General features: G+C 40.5%; 1 protein-coding gene across 8 annotated transcripts in view; it reads right to left on the bottom strand.

Annotated features, from left to right (window-relative positions):
• Window positions 1–23,835, bottom strand: part of TTC39B (tetratricopeptide repeat domain 39B) — a 194,702-nt gene that overhangs the window by 86,913 nt on the left and 83,954 nt on the right. For 5 of the 8 annotated variants that reach the window (XM_055092105.2, XM_055092106.2, XM_055092104.1 and 2 more), the window contains one exon: window positions 14,858–14,892. In XM_055092105.2, coding sequence (XP_054948080.1) covers window positions 14,858–14,892 — 35 coding nt within the window. Of the gene's footprint in view, window positions 1–14,857; window positions 14,893–19,244; window positions 19,395–20,462; window positions 20,664–23,835 lie in introns of those variants that run through there. The other 3 variants (XM_063594486.1, XM_055092111.1, XM_055092107.1) reach the window with 3 other exon arrangements.

The raw sequence follows: 23,835 nt of genomic DNA, 5'->3' as shown, positions 1-23,835 counted from the left end.
CAGGCTTCATGCATACATACACAGATAAACATATGTGTATCGTTCCACCCCACATGCTATTTGATAGGTGTGGTAGTCTGAATAATGGCACCCAAGGTTATCCAGGCCTTAATACCTATGAATGGTACCTTATATGACAAAAGAGACTTTATAGATATTAGGGATCCTGAACAGAGACATTATTGTGGGTTATTTGAGTGGGCCCTAAAGGCAATCACAAATTTCCTTACAAGAGGGAGGTAGAGAGACACAAAAAACAGAAGGTGGTGGGACCATGGAAGGAGAGTGATCTGAAGATGCTATGCTGCTGGCTTTGAAGATGCAGGATGTGGCCATGAGCCAACGAATGCAAGGAATGTAGCTATAGATACTGGAAAAGGCAAGGAAATGGATTCTCCTCTAGAATCTCTCAAGGGAGCATGGCCATGGGACACCTTGGTTTTGACCTAGTGAAACCCATTTCAGACATCTGACCTCCAGAACCGTAAGAAAATAAACCTGTATTATGTGAAAACACCAAGTTTTAATCTGTTATAGCAGCCATAGGAAATTAATATAGCAGCCTGACGGACCTGTATTTCTTCTTTTAATTGTCTGCTTATGTCCCTTTGCCAATATTATCATCAAAGTGTTCTCTTTCTGGGTCTGTTTGCAGTGTTAACCTTCTTTCATATATGTTCAAGTATTTCTCTTTGAAATGGGCTTGTAAGGGTTTTGTCATAACAATCAAAACTATCACTCTTTTTTCCTATTGGTGCCATGTTTGAAACAGACTTCTCTACCCAAAAAAAGATAGAATTATATGCCTTAATTTGCTCTTAATATTTAAACAATAACATCTCCAACTATTGTCCTTTATTACTAAGAACCATACAAAGCAACACATCCCTGCACATGTGAACCTCTCCCCTTTGCACCCTGGCCCCTGGCTCAGTGTCAACATTGAGACTTGACTGGAGAAAAAATGTGGACTCGAGACTTCCTGGACACTCCCATTCCATACCCACATCCCCTTTGTCAAGTCTGTCCCCTTAAAATAGCTTAATGCTTGATGTAAAGGATGTGTTCAATAAAGGCTTGTTAAACCTGGGGTGTCTATAAATTCATAAAACTAGCATTAAAAAAAAAAAATCATGCAGTGAAGGCATCCTCTCCTTCCTTTTCCCTGTTTTGATGGAGTAGGTCTCAGAACTGAGAAATGACCAGGGATAATTTTATTTCTTAGATATTTGTTAGATTTTTTTTAATGTGTTCTTTTTTTAAATCTTTAAAAAGTGTTTTTATAGTTTAAGGTAGCCATTGTGAGACTGTATGAAACAGCTATATCAAAATGTCTTACATCATGAAAGAAATAATGCTTTTACAAAAACAGCAGTGTTCTTCAATATATTATATGTATATACTATGTTACGTTTGCTTTACACTTTGCAGTTTTACAAAATGCTTTCAAATAAATTATTTTGTAGGTTAAATACATATTACCAAATAATTTTTACTTCTATGGGATTGTCTGAAAAGGTATCCTTATACAAGTTTAGTAACTAAGTTCTGCTGAAAATACAGGACCCATCTACTGTACCGAGACAAAGAGAATGTATCGTTTAAAATACACGTTTTAAATACCAATCGCAGGCTTAATTTTCTTACAGTGATTACACAAAATTATTTTAATCAAAGCAAACTACACATTATGGGTATAATTTCTTTCAAATTAGGCCGAAATTTTTAAACGGCAAAGAATCCCTTAAGCCAATGGGAGATCTGACACACAGAACTTTATACACACACACACACACACACACACACACACACACACACAAACACACACACTTTTTTTTTTTGGCTGCATAAAAGTCAAGTTACTCTTGCAGAAAACTTTCCTAACTACTAAAATAAATAAAAATCAAAAGCTTATAGCTGTATTGCCTACAGGGGAGACCAAAAACTATGCCCACACCTTTGAAAAGGTTAATTCATCAGAGCTATATGGAGTTTTCACATTTTTCATTCTAACTATAACATTCTGCTCATCAGGTAATTTCAAAAGACCCCTGCTGGTATGAATATTTTCATTCTAGACAATAAAAATAAAATAAATCACATAGAAATTACTTTATACAATAATAAAAGTTAGATGTAAATCCCCAAATATCTCTTCAGTTTTAGGCAATTTCAGGGTTCTTGCAATTTGTTGATGGCTATTAAGTCTTCAGACTATTTATTAGATGTGCATCATGCATGGTACTGAACTATACACTATTCAGAAATGTACCTAAACCAAATATCACTATGCCTTTGAGGAGTTCTATTCTCTGGTCGTAGAATAATGTTCCACAAGCAGAGACAAAAGGGGGAAAGAGGGAAGAAGGAAAAAGAAAGGAGACCAGAGAGGCTGATGATTTTCGGAACACAAGCAATGAAGAAGTTTGGCGCATTTCAAAAGACAAAGCTCCCAAGTATATGCTTTTGGGTGTTTTATTAGTCATCTTAGGTTCCTATTTTTATCGTGAGGTAGATGAAAAGGGAATGGATGAAGGCGTCAGAAAAAAAAAAAGGATGTCAGGTGAAACAGGGTAAAAAGTTAACAAAAGGCAATGAGCTCACTGTATCCTTTAAGATTCTGACACTCATTTATACAAACGTCAAGTGAAAAGTGAGTCAGCCCTTCAGAGAAAAATGGCAATGGAGACACCAACAATTATGGATAGTGTTTACTATGCCCAAACATTTGGACTTTATTTAATTATGTATGCATTTGAGTTTATGAACACAATCAGCCACAGTCTTTTTTTTAACTGTGTATTCCAAAAGATCCCTTAACTAACCATTTGAATAATCACAGCAATTATCACTGTGCCCTATACTCATTAGGAACTCAATGATGGCTACATTTTTTTCTTTAATGTACTGCAAATCCTAGCAGTCTACTCTGAGGATCCACCTATATTTTCTTAATAGTACATGCTATGGTTTAATGTTTGTGTCCCTCCAAAATTCATATGTTGAAACCTAACCCCCAAAGTGATGGGGTGGGGCCTTTGGAAGGTGATTAGGTCATGAGGGTTCCACCCTTGTAAATGGGATTAGTACCCTAACAAAAAAGCTTGAGGGAGTCTCTTTGCCCTTTTTCCTTCTTTTTTTTTTCTTTCCCCTCTCTCCACTATTTTCTGCTTCCTTCTACCACGTGAGGACACAAAGAAGGCACCATCTATGGGGAATGGGCCCTCACCAGACACTCAATCTGCTGCCACTTTACTCTTGGACCTTGTGGCCTACAAAGCAGTGAGGAAATAAATTTCCATTGTTTATAAATTACCCAGTCTAATGGATTTTGTTACAGCAGCCCAAATGGACTAAGACAGTATATTAATTTCACACATTCATTTTTTCAACACATATATACTGAGCACCTACTATGTGAAAAGCATGGTGCATAGGTGCCAAGTACACCATGACAAGCAAAGTAGATCAGACCCATCGTTATAGAACTTGGAGCTCAAAAAAACAGATGATCAAAAAACAAGTAACAATTAACTGCAAAATGAGAAATGGAGTGATAGAAACAAACAAGATGCCAAGACAGAGAAATGGGGGAAGACTAACTGTTTTGGTGGAGTCACTGAGAAAGTGGGAGGACACGCCAGCTGAGAGTGGAGGATGGCCAGCAAAAAGCCCTCAAAAGAGTGAGGGCTAACACGCTCCAATCCGGAGCAGCACAGGGTTTACTCTCACAAAAAACTGTATAAGGCTTGTGGCTGGAGGGTCATGCATGAGGGCAAGAGTTGCCCTCGATGAGGCAGAAGCAGTATGTGGGAGCCCAACCACCTCAAACCTTATGAACAAAGGTAGATTGGGTCTTCAGCTTTAGACAGGAAAACTCATGGATGGATTTTAAGCAAGCAGTGACATCATCCCATTTAATTTCTAAAAGGATCACTCTTGTCCTGATTCACACAAACATACTGTTAAAAAAATAAATGAGACAGTCGGAGAAATTTGAGCACTGACCAGTTACTGGATGGATATTATCACGTTTTAGGTGTGATAACAGTCTTGTGATTTTTTAAAAAGCGACCTTTGCAAGCTAAATACAGATAAAATGATGTCATATAAAGCATACAGATTAAACTATAGCTCTATATCAATGTTAACTTCCTGATCTTGGTATCTCAATGGTAATTATGAAAGAGATTGTCTTTGTTTTGAAGAAATATATTTTAATATATTTAGAGGTAGAAATAAATTATCATGTCTACGATTTGATTCCAAATAATCTGGGGATAGGATATGGATGAAATAAGATTGGCCTTGAGTTGACAACTACAGAAGCTAAGTGATTAGTATATAAGGTTTGGTTTACTATCCTCTTTACTTTCTGTAGATGTTCAAAATTGGTCATATTAAAATTTTATTTTTTTGAGACAGGGTCTTACTCTATCGCCCAGGCTGGAGTGCAGTGGCACCATCACAGCTCAACACAGCCTCGACTTCTGCGGCTCAAATGATCCTCTCATCTCAGCCTCCCAAGTAGCTGGAACTACAGATGTGTCACCACACCTGGCTAATTTTTTGTATTTTTTATAGAGAGGGGGTTTTGCCATGTTGGTCAGGCTGGTCTCAAACTCCTGGGCTCAAGCAATCCACCCGTTTTGGCCTCCCAAAGTGCTGGGATTACAGGCATGAGCCACTGTGCCTGACCCAAATTATCTTATTTTTAAAAATAATTTTAGGCCAGGCACGGTGGCTCACGCCTGTAATCCCACACTTTGGGAGGCCAAGGCGTGTGGATCATCTGAGATCGGGAGTTCGAGACCAGCCTGACTAACATGGAGAAACCCCGTCTCTACTAAAAATACAAAATTAGCCGGGCACGGTGGCAGGCGCCTGTAATCCCAGCTACTCAGGAAGGCTGAGGCAGGAGAATCGCTTGAACCCGGGAGGCAGAGGTTGCAGTGAGCCGAGATCGTACCACTGCACTCCAGCCTGGGCAATAAGAGGAAAACTCCATCTCAAAAAAAATAAAATAAGATAACTTGGGCTGCTGTATGGAGAGTAAGTGGGGTGCAGTTGGAAAAGTAGAGGGAGAGAACAAAAGAAGCGGGAACACACATTAATCATTAGCCAGCTCTTAAAGTAGTCCAAGCAAAATCTTATAGTCACTTAAGCTAATGTAATAGAGCGGAGAGAGAGGAAAGTGAACGGATGGGAAATATATTTTGGAGGTAGAAATCATCAGACTTGGTAATGTGGAAATTAAAAGAAAAGAAAGGAATCAAAGATGTCTCCCAAGCTTCTGACTTGAACAAATGGGTGGATGGTGGGTGGAGACATTTACAGAAAAGGCAAAGTTTTCAGATAAACAAAGGAGGTGGATACCAAGAGTTCAGTTTGAGACATAAAAATTAATGTGTTTGTGAAACATCCTAGTGAGTGATAAAAGAAGCAATGATTGGACCTCTTTCCCATTACAACTACCAAAAGAGCCCAAGACAGCAGCAGGGAGCAGCAGCCATGTCAAGAAGGTTACTTATGGAGGAGGCAAGGAACTCAGTGTAAGAGTGAAGTCCTGGCTTTCAGACACAAGCTGAGCATTGCTACCAGGGCTGAGAAAGTCAGAGAGGATACTGAGCCTGCAGAAAGGCAACCACAATCACAAAGGTCCTGCTCATAGGGGTTCACTGGTCATTCACTTTGCACCAACAACACCCCAACCATGACTCAGTCTTCCATCTCTGCTGGGACCTCCTTGGTAAGATGAGATAATTGGACCAAAGTGTTGCTAAGGAGCTTTCCTTCAGAGGCTTTCCTTCAAGTTATGAAACCTTGTCACTCCTCATAGTGAAAAGCAGCATTTATAGGATCTATATCTTAAAACGTGTACAACACACATTCTCCTTCCCCCTGTGAATTTATATGAAGAACTTCACAGTGGCAGGTCTAAACACAACAGCAGACCATTAGAGTAGATCTAACAGGACAAAAGAAAATACAAAGAGAAGCAAGCCAAGTGGTAACAGAAACAAGGAAAAAACACCAGGAATGCTGTTTACCTTGAGCTTTTTAAAGAACTTTTATTTCCATTTACTATACCATTGACTCTATGACACACAAATTTTCATCATGGAATATCCCTAACCCCAAGATACATCTTAAAATTGACAGCAACTTTGACTGCCCTAAATCAAAGTTATGTTCTTAGGGAGAGGATCTGCATTTGCTTCTGCCAATTACCTGAGGACACCACCAACCTGATCCACCTAAAGTTAAATAACCTGCTTGAAGTTGTTGGGGGTTACACCATTTATATGTATTCAGACTCCAAACCAGCTTACAATTCAAATTCTAAAGGGCATTAAAAAGTTAAACATAGGTTCACCATGCAACTTACCAATTCCACTTCTGTGTCTTTATGGCAGATAATTTAAAACATGTTCATACAAAGACTGTACACAATTGTTTATAGCAGCATTATTCACAATAGCCAAAAACTGGAAACGGCTCAAATGCCCATCAACTGATGAACAGATAAATAAAATGTGATATATTCATATAAATGAATATTATTCAGCCATAAAAAGGAATGAAGTGCAGATGGTCCCCAACTTAGGATGGTTCAACTTGCAATTTTCCAACATTATGATGGGTTTGTCAGGGTATCCAATGCATTTTCACTTACTATATTTTTTATTTATGATGAAGTTATCAGGATGTAACCCCATCATGAGTCAAGGAGCATCTATCTGTACTACACATTCTATGACATGTGTAGACACAAAATAATACATATTAGATTATTCCATTTATATAAAATATCTACAAAAATTAAATTAGTGGTTGCCCCAGCCGAGGGTGACAGAAATTAGATTAGTGGATGCCCCAGCTAAGAGTGGGAATAGATAATGACTATAAAAAGGCACAGATTTCTTTTTCAGACGATAAAAATGTTTTGAAGTTAGATTGTGGTGATGGCTCTATAATTCTGTAAATACATTAAAATGCATTAAATCGTATAATTAAAATAGGAATATATATGAGATATAAATTAATATTGCAATAGAGCTGTTTAAAAAAATTCTCTGAGTGGGGAATCTCATTAGAGGGTTTTTTTTCCTTCCCTACCTAATACCAAGATTGAAATATACACATTTCCTTACTGTGCCTTCCTGCAAGATGATTTTATTTTTCCTTTCCTTTATGCAAGGTCTCCTACAAAATTCCTCATTGTGTTTTTTTTTTTCCTTCCTTAGGAATATATAAGATAACAATATGAATGGCATCTTAGATCCAATAAAATCACTGTCGACTTGGTTAAGAAAATCAAATTAAGAGAGGACAAAACTCCCTTTCCAGACTTGAGTAACATTTATATTATCTACAGGGGAAAATTGGGGCCGAAAAAAACAGCAGAGAAAAATGAAAACAAATCTAACTCTCCCTGTAGTTACTATTTATAACTTAACCACTCTGAAGAAAAATATCAGATGTTTTCCAACGATCATTCACCGATATTCACCCTTAATTAAAACAGGCAAAACTATTGTATCACCACTTGATCTAACCTAATGAGGGGAAAAATAAATGGCCCTAAAAGCCTTACCTCACTCTCATCTACAATTTATGGTTCGAAAGAGAAGGTGTGGAGAAGGAAAAAGTTTGTGAGAAATGTTATAAAACAAAATATTTTTATACTACACTTGATCTTAGACAAAAGGCCAAGAAGCGATCAAAATATTTTTATTTCGATTGTAAGCTTCTAATTACCTGGCTAAAAAAATCTGCCTATTTCACCTTCTACAGGTAAGTACAAATTCAGAGCAGTTCTTGAAAATAGACACATTCATCCCCACTGTATTCACACCACCTCAGGACTCCATTGAACACATATGAGTTTCTATGTAAGGATAAATTTGAAATTTCCATAAGATGCTCTGGAATATGAAAGACCACTGCTGAGAATATATTAAACCTGCATCTGTTCTAACAGTCTTTGAACATAAGTTTGATCTGTCTCCCCTGACTTCTCTAAACTACCATGAAAAGAAAATCTTAATTAATCAGTGCCCAACCAGGAGTCCCGGTTAGATTTTTGTCCCATTGCCCACAGTGGTTTTCATGAGAAAGAGGTTAATCAAAAATACCACCAGCCAGGTACAGTAGCTCATGTCTGTAATCCCAACACTCTGGGAGGCAAAGGTGGGAGGATCACTTGACTCCAGGAGTTCAAGACCAGCCTGGGTAACATAGGGAGACTGCGTCTCTACAAAAAATAAAATTAGCCAGGCGTGATGGCACCTGCCTATAGTCCCAGCTACTTGGGAGGCTGAGGTGGGAGGAGCACTTGAACCCAGGAGTTTGGGGCTGCAGTGAGTTGAGAACGCGCCACTACACTCTAGCCTGGGAGACAGAGTGAGATCCTATCAAAAAAAACAAAAACAAAACACCAAATCACGATGACTGTAAGTGGTTAGTCCATTCTCCCACTGGACAAGACCAGGAATCCTCCATGACCCAACCTCATTTGTGTCCAGGGCCCCATTGGTGTTTCAAACCCACTGCTCTGTGCTCTGGCCACTGTCCTCAGAACTGTTCACCCAGCATGTCCCCACCTCTGACCCTCTGCACTGCCTCTACCAACTGAAATGCCACCCATCCCTCAAAACCCAAAGCAAATGCCAGCACCCCCATCTCCCAACCAAAAGACAGCTTTCTTTTGGAATTCCCAAAACACAATATTTACTCTTCACATGCCATATCACAGTTAATTACCAACAGATTTATTATACCCACCACTACATTGTCAGAGATGGCAACTGGGCACTAACACTGAGAAAAGGGACACTCCGTCATCAGAGCACTAGAAGTGCAAACCAGCATGGAACTGTTAAATCAGGAAGCAAGAAACTATAGCTAATCTAGAACTGCATGTTATTTGTGACAAATTTCTATATATCATGCGACAGGTCTAATTTACAATTCCTCCTTAAGATATCACCTCCTTATGCCGAACAGGTCATAAAGTTCACAAACTATTTTAATTTTTATTATTTATTTTATTTATTTTATTATTATTATTTTTTTTTTTTTGAGATGGAGTCTTGCTCTGTCACCCAGGCTGGAGTGCAGTGGCACAATCTCGGCTCACTGCAACCTCGGCCTCCCGGGTTCAAGTGATTCTCCTGCCTCAGCCTCCTGAGTAGCTGGAATTACAGGCATGCCCCACAAAGCCCAGCTAATTTTTATATTTTTAGTACAGATGGGGTTTTGGTATGTTGGCCAGGCTGGTCTCAAACTCATGACCTCAGGTGATCCACCCACCTCAGCCTCCCAAAGTGCTGGGATTACAGGCGTGAGCCATAGCACTTGGCCTATTTTAATTTTTAAAAAGAACATGGTCAATGTACTACTAACATTTTTTTACATCTCTAATTTTTCCTCCAGTTCTAAATGGTGGAGATTTTTGTATGACCTACCAGTTTTATTTTAACAGTTTTATTTTATTTTATTTTGTGTTATTTTAACTATTTTGAGAAACTGCTCAATTTCTCAAAATAGTTAAAATAACACAATCGTTACCACAAAGATCCAGAGGTAGGAAAAATCTATGTTGAGAGTGGTAAATTCATTAGGCAGAAAAAGAAAAATAAGAAACTATTTGCTTTGTGGAAACAATTTAAGGCCTCCTTCATCTGTTAGTGTGAATCCTTTCATTAGGCATTCAAGAGAAAATATTCACTGGAAGAAATTAATCATCAGGTTGGCAAGAGCACTGCATCTTGATACAGAGATTGAAGCACTTGCTCTCTGCACCAGAAACATAAGATCAAAATGTATGGTTCAGTAAGTGTAAGGAAAAAGAACTCTACAAAGTTTTGCAGAATTCACAAAGGGAATGTTATAGTATCACCAATTTAAGAGGAAATGTGAGAAATATTGACAAACCCTGAAATTAGGACAAACAAAAAGTTCACATAAAAACAATTGAAGAAATTTTTTACAATTAACATGTATTTATAATCAGAGGCCTCTGACTTGGACTAGAAGTCCATCACTTCTCCTGTGTCTCCAGCTTGCCAACTGCAGAACTGGGGACTTCTCAGCCTCCATAATCACATGAGTCAATTCCTTACAGCAAATCTCTTCATATATAGACATTTTATGTCTCCTATTGGTTCTATTTGTCTGGAGAACCCACACTCTTACAAGGGAGAGCAGAAAAGTACCGATGTTCACTGAGCACTTACTATGTGTTTTACTCCCATTATCACATTTAACTTAAATTTCATTTAATCCTCTCAATAAATCTATGAGAGGAGAAAACAAGCTCAGAGAAACTGCCCAGGCCTCCCAGCCAGTAAATGGCAAACTGGGACTACAGTTCAAGTCTGACTGTCAAGTGTGGTCAGTCCCGTCTCCCCAGGAAGGTACATGTAGTTGTGTGCATGAAGGCAAAATGAAACCACACCGCTGTGCTTTGGAGTTTTATGGCTGTGTGTAATATTTTCTTTGTTCTCTCACTGCCATTTTTTGTCATCACCAACAAGCTCTGCTTCGGAAACTACCCCCCTTACAGTACCTCTCAGAACGCTGTAAGGCAAAAGTACGCACAAGACCAAAAGGCAAAGTTTATTAAAATCAGATCAAAATCAACTGCAGACTCTGAATGGAGGCCTCTGCTACAAGATTCTTCGTGTATGGACTCCAGCACCTAATCTGGCTACCCCTTCTGATTTTGGGCTCTATCTCTCTCTATTAGGAGAAGGGTTCCTATAATGTGTTGCTATAACCAAGGTGAGAGGAGTGGAACAATTCAGCAACATTGAAAAGGACACACAAACGTTTAAGCGACAGTCTAAAGGACACGAGAAATAATGCACACCAGAAACCTAAAAGAGCAAGATACATTCTAAAATGGGGAAACCTTTGGATTTGTTAAACTGAGAAGGACAGGGAAGTTAAAATTAGACAAGAGGAAGAAACTGCTGGCAGATAAATACAGCCACAGAGAAGTTCTGGAGGCAATGAAGGGAGAATGCATGGTCATTAGAAACTGAGGCAGTGTTAAGGAGCTACAGTCTTCAGGATGAGAAAAACTATAACAGAGTTGACAGTAGAATAAAAGACACCAAGACAGTGCTTCTCGAATTCCCCACTTTAAAAGCACATGAAGGGGTTTCTCTAGCAAATATGAAGGATGAACAAGCTAAAAAATCTAATGTACAACATGAGGATTATAGTTAATAAGAAATAGTACACTGTATTCAGGATTTTTGCTAAATTAAATTAGATTTTTCTTCCTTGCCACAGGAGGAAAAAAAATGGGTAACTAGGCCAGGCGCAGTGGCTCATGCCTGTAATCCCAGCACTTTGGGGGAGGCCAAGGCAGGTGGATCACCTGAGGTCAGGAGTTTGAGATCAGCCTGGCCAACATAGTGAAACCTTGTCTCTACTAAAAACACAAAAATTAGCTGGACGTAGTTGGCAGGCGCCTATAATCCCAGCTACTTGGGAGGCTGAGGCAGGAGAATTGCTTGAACCCAGGAGGCAGAGGTTGCAGTGAGCTGAGATCACACCATTGCACTCTAGCCTGGGCGACAGAGCAAGACTCTGTCTTAAAAAAAAAAAAAAAGGGAAACTATGTGAGATGATAGATATCGTCATTTGTTCTTTTATATAATAATTTTACTATATATATATCTTATAACATCATGTTGTATACCTTATATATACACAATAAAGTTTATTTTAAAGCAAAAACAAAAAGTACACAAAGGGGTTTCTGATAGTCACGAATCAAAAGCATCTCCATCACAGGAGTCATTTTGGATGATGTTCTGAGAACCAGACAATGCTAATATTAAACCATCTAACTCGGTTGAACAAAAGAGTTGTTTTTGTGCAAACACAGGCATCTAGATCAAAGGAACTGAATGGAAAGCCCCAAAACAGTGTGTTATTATTTTAATGAACTTATTTGACAAAGGAGGTATCAAAGATACATTGTTTCCCTCATGGACCTAACAAATGGTGCTGGAATAGTGGGCTAGCAATTTTAGGGCTGGTGTGAGATAGGAATCTAAATTAACTTCAGCTGGGTTGAATTTAGGGCTTTTGTTTATTTCTGTGGTTTGATTTTTTTAAAAACTAATAGATGTTAAAAACTGCTTGCAATGCCTTCCTGAGGTCCCAAAGGTAAAGCCACTACCAGCCCACTGAAGCCAGTGGGAGCTCAGAGAAGCACAAGCATCAACGTGCACTGCTCACGGGTCACACTGCTCCCACTGGTCAGTGAGACCCGTCCTCCTCTGTGAGGTCTGCACCCCTCTCTGGTGTGTGTGGCATGCTAGCTCCCGCTGGGAAAAGCAGTGTCTCCTCTGGTGAACTCCAATCACCAGCCCCACGGCCTGATCCTTTCCCATCCCCTGGACTGCGATCGCCTACTATAGCCCAAGCTCAATTCCTGCCAACACCAAGGGAGGAGCAGGGTTGAATAATTATAAGATTTCTGAATGGCGATCACTTGCCCACCATAGAAGTGATTTCTTAAAAATCACATAAACAGATTATCTTCCAAAGAGTACTGTACAAAAAGGGAGGAGGGGAAAAACGGCAACTTCACAGTGGAAAAACCTGACAAACACTACCCATGCCATGTGACCAAGTTCAACATCGGTAGTGCTAAGTCACATTGATATCGTGGATCTTTGCTATGATGTGATAAGAATGGCCCTTTCCATCTGGGGTCTTCTTCCCAAAAACACGTGACCACAGTCAAATCATGAGGGGGAAAAAACAGACCAATCTCAATTGAGGGCCATTCTACAAAATAACTGACAGTACTCCTCAAAACTGTCAAGGTCACCAAAAACAAGAGTCTGAGAGACTGTCACAGCCAAGAGGAGCCTAAGGGGATGTGACGACTAAATGTAAAGTGGTATCTTGGGTGGGATGCTGAGGCAGAAAAAGGACACTACGTAAAAACTAAATAAATCTGGATAATGTATGGACTGTAGTTAACAATAATATATCCATATTGATCATTAATTGTGAGAAATGTACCATGCCAACTTAAGAAATTAATAATAGAGAAAACCTGGGTGGGGTACACAGGAACACTCTGTACTACCTCCTCAATAATTCTGTAAGTCTGAAACTGCTCCTAATTAATAGGTTAATCCCAATCACAATTAAGTTGTTTTTTAAAAAAATCATATAAACATGAAACTTTTGGACAAAATAAAAATGTATAATACTAAAATAAAGAAAAATTGCAGTCTGGAGGAAATATCTATAGCAAATATGACAAAAGATTAGGGTATATATAATTTAAAGTCCATAAGTATGTTAAGAGAAACATTCTGAAAAAAGCTAAGAGACAAAAGAAAATTAGAAGTCATACAAAAGATGCAATGTATTTTTAAAATAATTTTTAAAAATACTAAAGTAGGTATCATTTAAGTTGCAAAACTGTTTTTGAAATAATACCCAGTGATGATAATGTGACAGTTTAAACCACTTTGCTTACATAGTATTGGTAGGCAAGTAAATTGTTAATACTCTTGTGGAAATACTGTAAAACAAACGGTGCCCCTCTACCCCCACCTGTACATGCACATGTTCAAGCCCAAACCCCCAATGTGATGGAATTTAAATATGGAGCCTTTGGGAGACAATCAGATTTAAATGAGGTCAGGAGAGTGGGGTCCTCAGGATAGGATTAACACCCTTATAAGAAAGGACATCAGGCAGGGCGCAGGGGCTCACGCCTGTAATCCCAGCACTTTGGGAGGACAAGAGGGGCAGATCACGAGGTCAGGAGATCGAGACCATCCTGGCTAACATGGTGAAACCCCGTCTCTACTAAAAATACAAAAAAAATAGCCTGGCATGGTGGCAGGAGCCTGTAATCCCAGCTACTTGGGAGGCTAAGGCAGCAGAATGGCGTGAACCTGGGAGGCGGAGCTTGCAGTGAGCCGAGATCGTGCCACTGCACTCCAACCTGGGCAACAGAGCGAGACTCCGTCTCAAAAAAAAAGGACACCAGAGAGCTTTTGCTCTCACTCTCTCAGTCATGTAAGAACACAACAAGGAGGCAGTCTGCAAGCCAAGAGGAGAGCCTCTACCAGAATCCCAACCATGCTGGCCCCCTTAACTCAGACTTCTAGCCTCCAAAATTGTGAGAAAATAAATTATTGTTGATTAAGCCACCCAGGCTATTGTGTTTTGTTATAGCAGCTGAAGTTAACTAATACAGGAAGGCAATTAGAGATATACAAAGAACAATAAACATATTCATCCCTTTTAATTCAGTAATCCTACATTTGTTATGTTAACCTTTAGAAATAATTCATAATCAAACAAAGCTATACACATGTAAAACTTAGTTCTACATTTTTAAGCCAGTGACAACCTAAATGTCTAACAATGGAGAAGCAGGTAAGTAAATTGTAATATTCCACTTGATCTAATATGATTTAGCAATTTAGAATTATTACAAAAACTATATAGGCTTACAGTGAATGCTTTTAATAAAATTAAGTACAAACCAAACACAAAAATCTACAAAATGAGACTGACATAAATATGATCAACTATTAAAAGAGTTAGCTATAAACAAATAATTTGTTGAGAAATATTTTATTTTGTTACAAGAAATAATACTCAGAAATGTATCTGAAAGTATTAGATAGATCCTTTCTTAAATATAATCACATCCTCTTTAATTATAGAAAAGTGACTTTTTTTTCTGAAAATAGCCATTGCAGTACTCTCCAAAAAATGAGAATGAAATATTTACTTTTTATGTAAGACAACCATCAATTTTTCCTTACTACATACTTTTTATTATGTTATTACTTACATTGAGATGGTTTCCAAGGCATCTTCGAAAATGTCCTGGGGGAAATAAAAAATACAATGAGTTTCTCAAGAATTCTCAATGGGTTTCTCAAGAATTCTAAAACAGAAAATGAATACACGCATTGGGGAGAGTGGTCCTGGCAGGAAGGTATAGCAGGCAGTAGAATCAATCAACTTAACGCTTATGGAATTCTGTTTACAGAAATCAAGCAGATACATTTCAGTGACGTTTAATTTTTTTTTTTAATAAGGCTGGTAAAATACTCAGCAAGTGATCAAACTGGCCTAATTTAAAGAGACTATGACGTCTTTTATGAAGTTACCTTTCACTCCTAAATCTCATTCTTCCCAACTATAGAGTAAAATAAATAAGAGGACTTGCCCGATGTAGTCTTTTCTTTCTCCATGGCTAGCCAAGTGAGCATCCTCTAGGCCTTCATTTCACATATTGCACCACCCTCTCAGCTCGTCTCCCTGCCACCGGCCTTTCCCCCAGTTTACTCTGTGCCACACAGGATAGCCCTTTGCTTCATGCCACTGGCCTGATCACAGCTGCAACAGGAGAGAAACACACACAGTCATATGCACTCAGAAGTCCACACACGCACTCCACACTCAGACACAGTGACTCACACACAATCTCACAGTCACACATACAAATACACATGCACTCACCCAAAAACTCACACATTCACAACAGCTCCCTCACAGCTGCAAAAACCAAACCTAAGCTCCTCATCCAGGTATCCGGGGTCCACCACAACCCAGCTTAATCTTCCAAGCATCCTTCTCTGACATCCCTACCACTCTTACCATAGCCCAAGCCACGAGACCTCCAAAGGGCCACCTCACTGGTCTCCCTACTCCTGTGCTTGACACCCTCCATTCAATTCTTCACATGACAACAATATCATTCTTTTACTTCATGTTTTTGAATAAGCATACACCATTCCAGTTTTCTAGACCTCTTCAAGAGCTTTCCATTGCACTTAGAAAAATCCCAAACTCATTCTCCCTATCTACAGAGCCCTAAAACAGCCCCGCCAGCCTCTGACCACATCCCCTTACTCACTCGACTCCAGCCACAGGTCTTTCTTTCCGTTCCTTGGACAAGTCAAACATCCCACAGCTCTCTGCACTGTCCCCTTTCTTATAATGTCCTTTGCTCGATTATTCCCATGGCTGACTCATTCTCATCCTTTGATTTTCAGCTTAGAAAGCCACCTCCTCAAGAAGAACATCTCTGATCACCCTAATTAAAATGACTAGGAATAGCAGCTTACATAAAGTTCCTCATTATTTCATTTGTTTCATTCATAGCACTTATCATAATCTCTAATGATCTTCCTTGTTTACTTGGTCACCCTCTGTCTCCATCAGAGCAGGCTCTTATATATACAGAAAAAACACCAGGGCTTCGCACCAGGGTTTGCTCAATAAATACTTGTTGCCTAATGAATGAATGAATGAATGAATGGAACCTGGACCACCAAGGGACTTACCATATCACACCTCATTTAGAGTTATGCACAGAAATGAGGAAAGGGGGCTAGGGATCTTTTCCCTTGTGTGGCCATTAATACTGAACAAGGTTTAGACCATACTGGATTCTGCGGTGAGGCAGAAAATACAAAAGTGTAAATACTAAAAAGAAGAACCTGGCCAGGCGCAGTGGCTCACGCCTGCAATCCCAGCACTTTGGGAGGCCGAGGCGGGTGGATCACAAGGTCAGGAGTTGGAGACCAGCCTGGCCCACATGGTGAATCCCTGTCTCTACTTAAAAATACAAAAAAATTAGCTGGGCGTGGTGACATGCACCTGTAATCCCAGCTACTTGGGAGGCTGAGGCAGGATAATCGCTTGAACCTGGGAGGCGGACGTTGCAGTGAGCCGAGATCGTGCCATTGCACTCCATCCTGGGTGACAGAGTGAGACTCCGTCTCCAAAAAAAAGAAAAAAAAAAAAAAGAAGAACCGACTGGACCTGGTGGCTTACACCAGTAATCCCAACACTTTGGGAGGCCAAGGCCGGTGGATCACCTGAGGTCAGGAGTTTGAGACCAGCCTGGCCAACATGGTGAAACCCCATTCCTACTAAAAATACAAAAATTAGCCAGGCATGGTGGTGCATTTCTGTAATCCCAGCTACTTGAGGAGGCTGAGGCACAAGAATCACTTGAACTCAGGAGGCGGAGCTTGCAGTGAGTCAAGATTGCCCCACTGCACTCCAGCCTGGGCAACAGAGCAAGACTCCGTCTCAAGGAAAAAAAAAAAGTTGTAAACAGTGGCAGAAGTGAGTTTGAATTTGGGACCCTGACCTATTAATCTACATTAATATCATACTCCATAAGGGAGGTAAAATCAAGGGCCAGCACACAGGTTATCATGTGAGTAGTTACAGAGAAGGGAGGAAAACGTATTCTCCAGAAACCCAAATCTCACTATGATAAGCCCAGCTCACAGTCCCTCCGGCAGCTCGGCAGACTCCCTCTGCACTTACCTTTAACAGCAATAGGGTACATGGACAGCCCACTCCTGGAAGCCTTCTGTGCCTTCTCCTCCTCCTCACAAACCTCAACATGGACACTAAAATACTCACTGAGTGAGCGACGCAAAGGATAACTTGGGAAGCCAACCCTCCGTGTAAAGAAGATAAGACTAATATTTTCATCTAAACAAGAAGTATTCCCACCTCTCCATCAAAAAAAGAATATCAAGCCAGGTGGTGCACACCTGTAGTCCCAGCTACTCGGGAGGCTGAGGTAGAAGGATGGCTTGAGTTCAGTGTGGACAGTATAGTAAGACCCTGTATCTAATAACTTTTTTATTTAAAAAAAAAACACGATTTCAAGAATATCGAAACTCTCCATTTTGTTGAAACAGTAATCACAGGCAGAGAGTTTTCTAAATAAAGCATATGTGGTCTATAAAGGCCAGACAAAAGGTGGAAGTGTCTTAATTTTAAAAACGAAAAGGTGAAGAGAAGAACTAAGATTTACTGAGTACCTATCATGTGCCAGGCACCTTACAACCTTACAAAAGCTATCTCATGTGTTCCTCCCAACATACAGCAAGTTAAGCCAGTTGTAGTTTAATTACTTGCCAAACATTATACAGCTGGTAAGTGAAGAAACTGGGGTTCAATCTCAGATTTAATGCCAAAGCATTTTATTAATGTCAATACAAACTATCTAAAACTTGGAAATTAGATAGTTGGGCAGGGTGGGGAGGGGGTGGGAGATGAAGGGGTGCCATATCCTCTCAATATAATATGGTAGCATTGTTTTACAAGCCTCCCAAGGATTATTTAACTCTCCAGAAGAGTGTACTTGTGTTTAATTTTGCCATCTGCTGTCTGATTGGAGTCCGCACACTGTGAAGTTACATGTTGACTTACAGCATTTTTAGTGGCGAAAAAGACTACCTCAAAGATTATGATTTTGCTGCTCTGTGAGACAGCAGTTCCCAACCTTTTTGGCACCAGGGACTGGTTTCGTGGGAGACAATTTTTCCACAGATGATGGGGGACAGTGAGGAGATGGTTTCAGGATGAAACTGTTCCACCTCAGATCATCAGACATTAGATTCTCATAAGGAGTGCGCAACCTAGATCCCTTGCATGCACATTTCACAATAGGGTTAGCTCTCCTGAGACTCTCACACCACCGCTGATCTAACACGGGGTGGAGCTGTGGTAATGCTCGCCCGCCCACCACTCACCTCCTGCTGTGCAGCCTGGTTCCTAACAGGCTACAGACCAGTACCAGTCCACGGACCAGGCATTGGGGACCCCTGCTTTAAGGTATTACCCAGCTTTATGTATAACCTAGCAATCTTAATCTAACATTCTTCCTTAAGCTTATAAATACTAGTTCCTCAAATACTGTTTGGACCAATTTACCATTTCACTGGTTTCCTAATTGGTGGATGAAATAAAATTCTGACATGGTCATTTATATCTTTATGAGACTCTTATTTCCAATTCTGGGAAATTATACTTGGACACGGAGATCGCCAACCGCTCTCTCCCTGGGTACCAGCAAATACAGTCTCCTGCATCCTTGGGAAAAGTGATGTGGGGTCCACGTGGAGGATGAAACACCAAAAGGCAGAGACTACTCATGCCTCTGTTCCATATCCCTATGGACAGACCAGTGCTTCCTTTCCCTCCTGTCTGTCTTGGTCCCCACACTCAGTTCAAATCCTATCCCTTTTCTGCTGCTGCCTCAGGAAGCTCCTTTTCCTTGTGAGATTCCCATCAGGGCCCTTAGGTTTGCAACTGACAGCTATTCCACAGTCTCCCACCTGGCCCTCGGTAGACACGCATGTATTCTTCATGTAGCAGAACTACATGTTTCCACCAAAGTCTCTTTGCTTCTCCATACTCACCATGAATTTCCTAGTGCTCCTCCAGTGTTGGTTTCCCTTAGCTCCCCAGTACTGGTAGGCTCACCGTGTGCCCTCCAGTTACAACACGCACACTCAGAGGAGCATCCAGACTCCTTCCAACATAAGTAAAGTAAGACAGGAGAGCTCACACTGCCAACAAATACAATGTGTTACAGGAAAGCCTCGGTGTTTAGTTCCCTCCTTAAAGGCAGCTGCATTTGTCTGCCCTACTCCCATACCAGGGCCAACCTTGAAGTGCTACTACTGTAGGGCCTGGTGTAACAGATGTTTTCATTGAACCACACTTGGCTCCCAAATCATACACTGCCTCCAAACAGTATCTAACTTGTTCAAGAGCCTATCTTGACTCTCTAGTTGAAGTCAAGCACCATTCTATTCTTTATGAATCTGCTTTCCAGCCCAGCACAGTACTCTGTACTTCATGGACTCTTAGCAAATCATGGTTAGCTAACTAACTGGCTGAGCACCCTTGTCTGGAGGTGGAAGGTCCTCACCTTGAGCAGTTTCATTTTGCACATTAAAAAATGGGCTCACCTGTTAGTTGAAGGATTCCCTAGGTGAGCTGACAGATGTAAGGCCAGCACCCAGGGCCTGCTGCCTCCTGGGAAATCAGCCTGAACCCTACCTCTGCCTCCAGATCATAGAAACTGCCATCCTGATCGTAGAACTGACACAGAGTGAGGAAAGCTGCATCACCTACTAAGGCTTTTCCAAACAATTTCCATCTTAACTCGCTAGCTTTGTCATATTCTGAGTAGCAAAAATGCATGCAAGAACATCTGAGTGGAAGAGCAGGTTCTTGATGTTCATTTAAGAATCTTAATGAAGATATTAATGCCAAAAGTGTTTACATTATTTTTATCTCTAGAGAACAAAGAGTAAAGATGACAAATATGCTATTAACAGTAGTAATGTCAATACTCTCCATTAACTGCCAAAGAGACCAAATAGATTTACAAATTTTTCAGGCCTCCCTATCTGATTTTTAATTCACTTCGTGGTTTGAAAAGGAATATGTGACAAATATTACTGCAAGAAGGAAAAGGAAGTAGGAAGTAACATGACAAAAAATAACGCCAGGTACTGTAAATCCACAAAGCTGTATCGCTTCTCTAGAACTCCGTTCCTCCCTCCTCCTCCGCATTCCTCCCTCCTCCTCCGCGTTCCTCCCTCCTCCTCCGCGTTCCTCCTCCTCACCCTCAGCCCTGTCCTCCATTTTACCATCTTTCTCATAGGGATGACTTCACAGGCCTGAGAACAGATTCTACCACGCTCTCATTTAACCACCACACTTTAGCAAAGATGACAAGGTTTGAGAGGGCTTGCAGATACCTTCCTCCTCAATGAAGACCACCTGCCCACCCCCACACAACCAGGCCCCTTCTCACTGGAGCTTTCCCACCCAACATTCCATTCCACTGACCAATGAAGCTGTGTGTTTGGTATCATGGACTCAAAGAACGCTACAACTGTTGAGAACTCTGGCAAGTCATGAATTCTTTTGGGGTATATCTGGACCATTCCCATGGAGATGAGACATGAAGAGGATGCCCCAATTTCCCCCCAGGACTGAGGCAGGGATTAAGAGCCATGGGTATTAGGTTCTACGGAATACAAACACGTGTCTACATGGCATCCACTCCTGTAAATAAAGATGTCCAAAATGGGAAACCAGACTGACATCAGAAGCATTATCATAGTGACTGACACACCTGGAGGATTCCTCAAATATTGAATTTCTCTCATAAAGAGAAACAGCACATTCCTAGTTAAAGGAATCATATGAGAAATGCATAAACTCAAGTCACATCACTCCCTATTAAAACTTGAATAAAGTACTGATTTTTCTAAGTCAGAATTAATTTAAAATACACCTTTATTATTGTGCAAAAATCATTTTAAAAATATATACGTACCCTGAGCTCATCTGTTAGGAATAATTTTTCATTCTGCTCACATTTATCATCCAATTCTCTGTAATCTATTTGTCAAGTTCAAAAAGTAGTCCATGGCCTTCTACAGCATTTAAACTCTCCAACTAAATCCCAAAGACTACCAACTAGTCGCATCTTATCTGCAGTGCCACATTTTTTTAAGTTTCATATTGCATGAAAGAGCATCAGTGTTCTTTGATGGCAAATGTAATAATCAGCTTCAGCTCCCCCATAACCGGGTTTGCAAGGGACAAGCACCCCTCATACCCTCCTTAAAGGATTAGCATCAAAGCAAGTCCTTTGTGAAACCTTAACTGACCTACAGAACTCTTAATCAAAGGGAAAGAAAGCAACAGGGGCCCACACATTAGACACACTCACATTCCAAGTCCCCACCTGTAACGACTGTTGTTGGTCCTTGCAGGGAACAAAACATGACCTTCTCAAATTTCAAGTATCACACCTGAAAAAAAACTAACACTAAGTTTATCTTCTTAATTAGTCCAGGTTTGTCAAATTCCAGGCAATAATTTTTTTAGATTTTTTTAATAGACTTAGAAAAAACTGGAGATTTTCAAACATTTTTTCAGAAATAGGGATTAAAAAAATAATAACAGCAAAACAACAGTAAAATCATCTGCCAAAACATAAAGCTCATGCTTTAGAAATTTTTAAACATTCATCAGTTGAGATTAAAAATAATATTCCATGTTCTCCAGGTGTAGGATTAATATAGTTCCCTGGTTGCTCTTGTGCCAGGTAAGTGCTCTCATATAATCCCACGTAAATTCTGTTCTTTTTTTTTTCCTGAGATGGAGTTTCACTCTTGTTGTCCAGGCTGGAGTGCAATGGTGCGATCTTGACTCACTGCAACCTCCGCCCCTCCGGTTCAAGCGATTCTCCAGCCTCAGCCTCCCAAGTAGCTGAGATTACAGGCATGCACCACTACACCCAGCTAATTTTGTATTTTTAGTAGAGACGGGGTTTCTCCAGGTTGGTAAGGCTGGTCTTGAACTCCTGACCACAGGTGATCTGCCCGCCTCGGCCTCCCAAAGTGCTGGGATTACAGGCGTGAGCCAACGCTCCCAGCCAGTTCTGTGTTCCTTTGTATTGCTTTGTTTCTCTAGGCCTTAGGATTGATGAAGTAAGGTTCTATGTTTTTTAAAGCTTCATTTTTACCAAAAAATCACAGATCTAATAGTAGAAACTGGGGATATGGAGTAACGGGCATTTTAATGGGAAAGATTACTTTCTATGCATTTAGGAACTACCAGCATCGATACGCCAAGCGCTAGTGAAACTGCAACAAAACAGTCCTTGCTTTAAGGAAGTCTCCTGGGAGAAGGAGGATACACCCATGATGAAACCACCAGGTAAAGGGACCTCACTTCATCAGGAGATAGAGGAAGGGAGGACATAAGGAGCTTGGTGGGGAAGGAATTAGGCAGGGGGAAATGTATAAGGTAAGGCCCCAAGGTAGAAAAGAGTTTACTACAGTCATGTTGTCTACAGTTGAGAGAACAATAATGCCCACAGAGCTCACTATTATGGATTAAAGGAGCAGAGGAGAAACGGAAACATAGTCCATCTTCACTAACAGTGTTTACAAAGTGCTAGTAATAAAGCAGCCTAAAAGTGATCTACACACAATGCCTTTAAGATCCTTTTTTGAAAAAATTTAAAAAGACCTCAGGAATACAGGAGCATTTTCAATGTCACATTTGTAAGAAACAAATGCTGATATATAAATACCATGGAACCATGACTGACTAACCAAAGTCCCCTCTGGGAGCAGGTAGTTTGCTAGTATAAAGGGCCCTGTGCCCTGATTTCAACTGTCACTATGTGGAAAATTTTAAGAAATTTAAGAGGTTATTAGTAGGACACCTTACTTAGCCTATAAAAGTCCTTTGGATTTGGCAGCAGGGTTATAATGAACTTGAAGAAAGGAGTGGGTTAATTGCACCTGCCTGGCTCACCATGTGGTTTATCAACTTCAGCATGGGAGGGCCAGATACAACACGAGTGTGCTTCAGGCCTGCTGTTCACCCATTCTCTCCTCCTTTTTCTTCCTTAGTATCCCTATAGAAAATCCTTTCCCCCTTCCACTCTGGAGTTATCTTCTGTAAATTGGAGATGCCCATAGCACCTACCCTAGGAAGCTGTTGGGAGGACCAAAGGAGATCAGAGGGGAAAGTGCCTGGCATGGAGCCAGTGCCCATCAAGGTAGTCATGACTTGATGACATGAGCCCTCCCTTCTCTCACAAGCACAAAATACTCCTGGATGTGTCCACATAGTCACAATACAAAGTCCATGTCATGTGCTCAAGTGTCTAGGAAGCAAATCTGCCTCTACTCCCTAAGTACTACGCACTATAAATAAATACACAAGTGATTTTAATTACACAGCCTGTGTAGTAGAGCGGAAAGCATAAATTTAGGCTTGGAGGTTAGACCTGTCTGGGACTGAATCCTGGCTCCACCTCTGACCCTAGGTGAGTCCAGCCTTTCAATCCTCTACTTCCTGTTGTGTACAATAAAGATTCCAGCCGCCCACTGGGATTGTAAGGATGTGAGATAACTCACAGAACAGGTCCGACTTAAAACAGGCTCAATAAATACAACTTCACAGGAT

This window comes from Pan paniscus, chromosome 11, assembly GCF_029289425.2.
Source record: "Pan paniscus chromosome 11, NHGRI_mPanPan1-v2.0_pri, whole genome shotgun sequence".
NCBI classification, from domain to species: Eukaryota; Metazoa; Chordata; class Mammalia; order Primates; family Hominidae; genus Pan; species Pan paniscus.
Note: the sequence above shows the minus strand (reverse complement) of the source record. Positions and strands in the feature narration are given on the sequence as shown.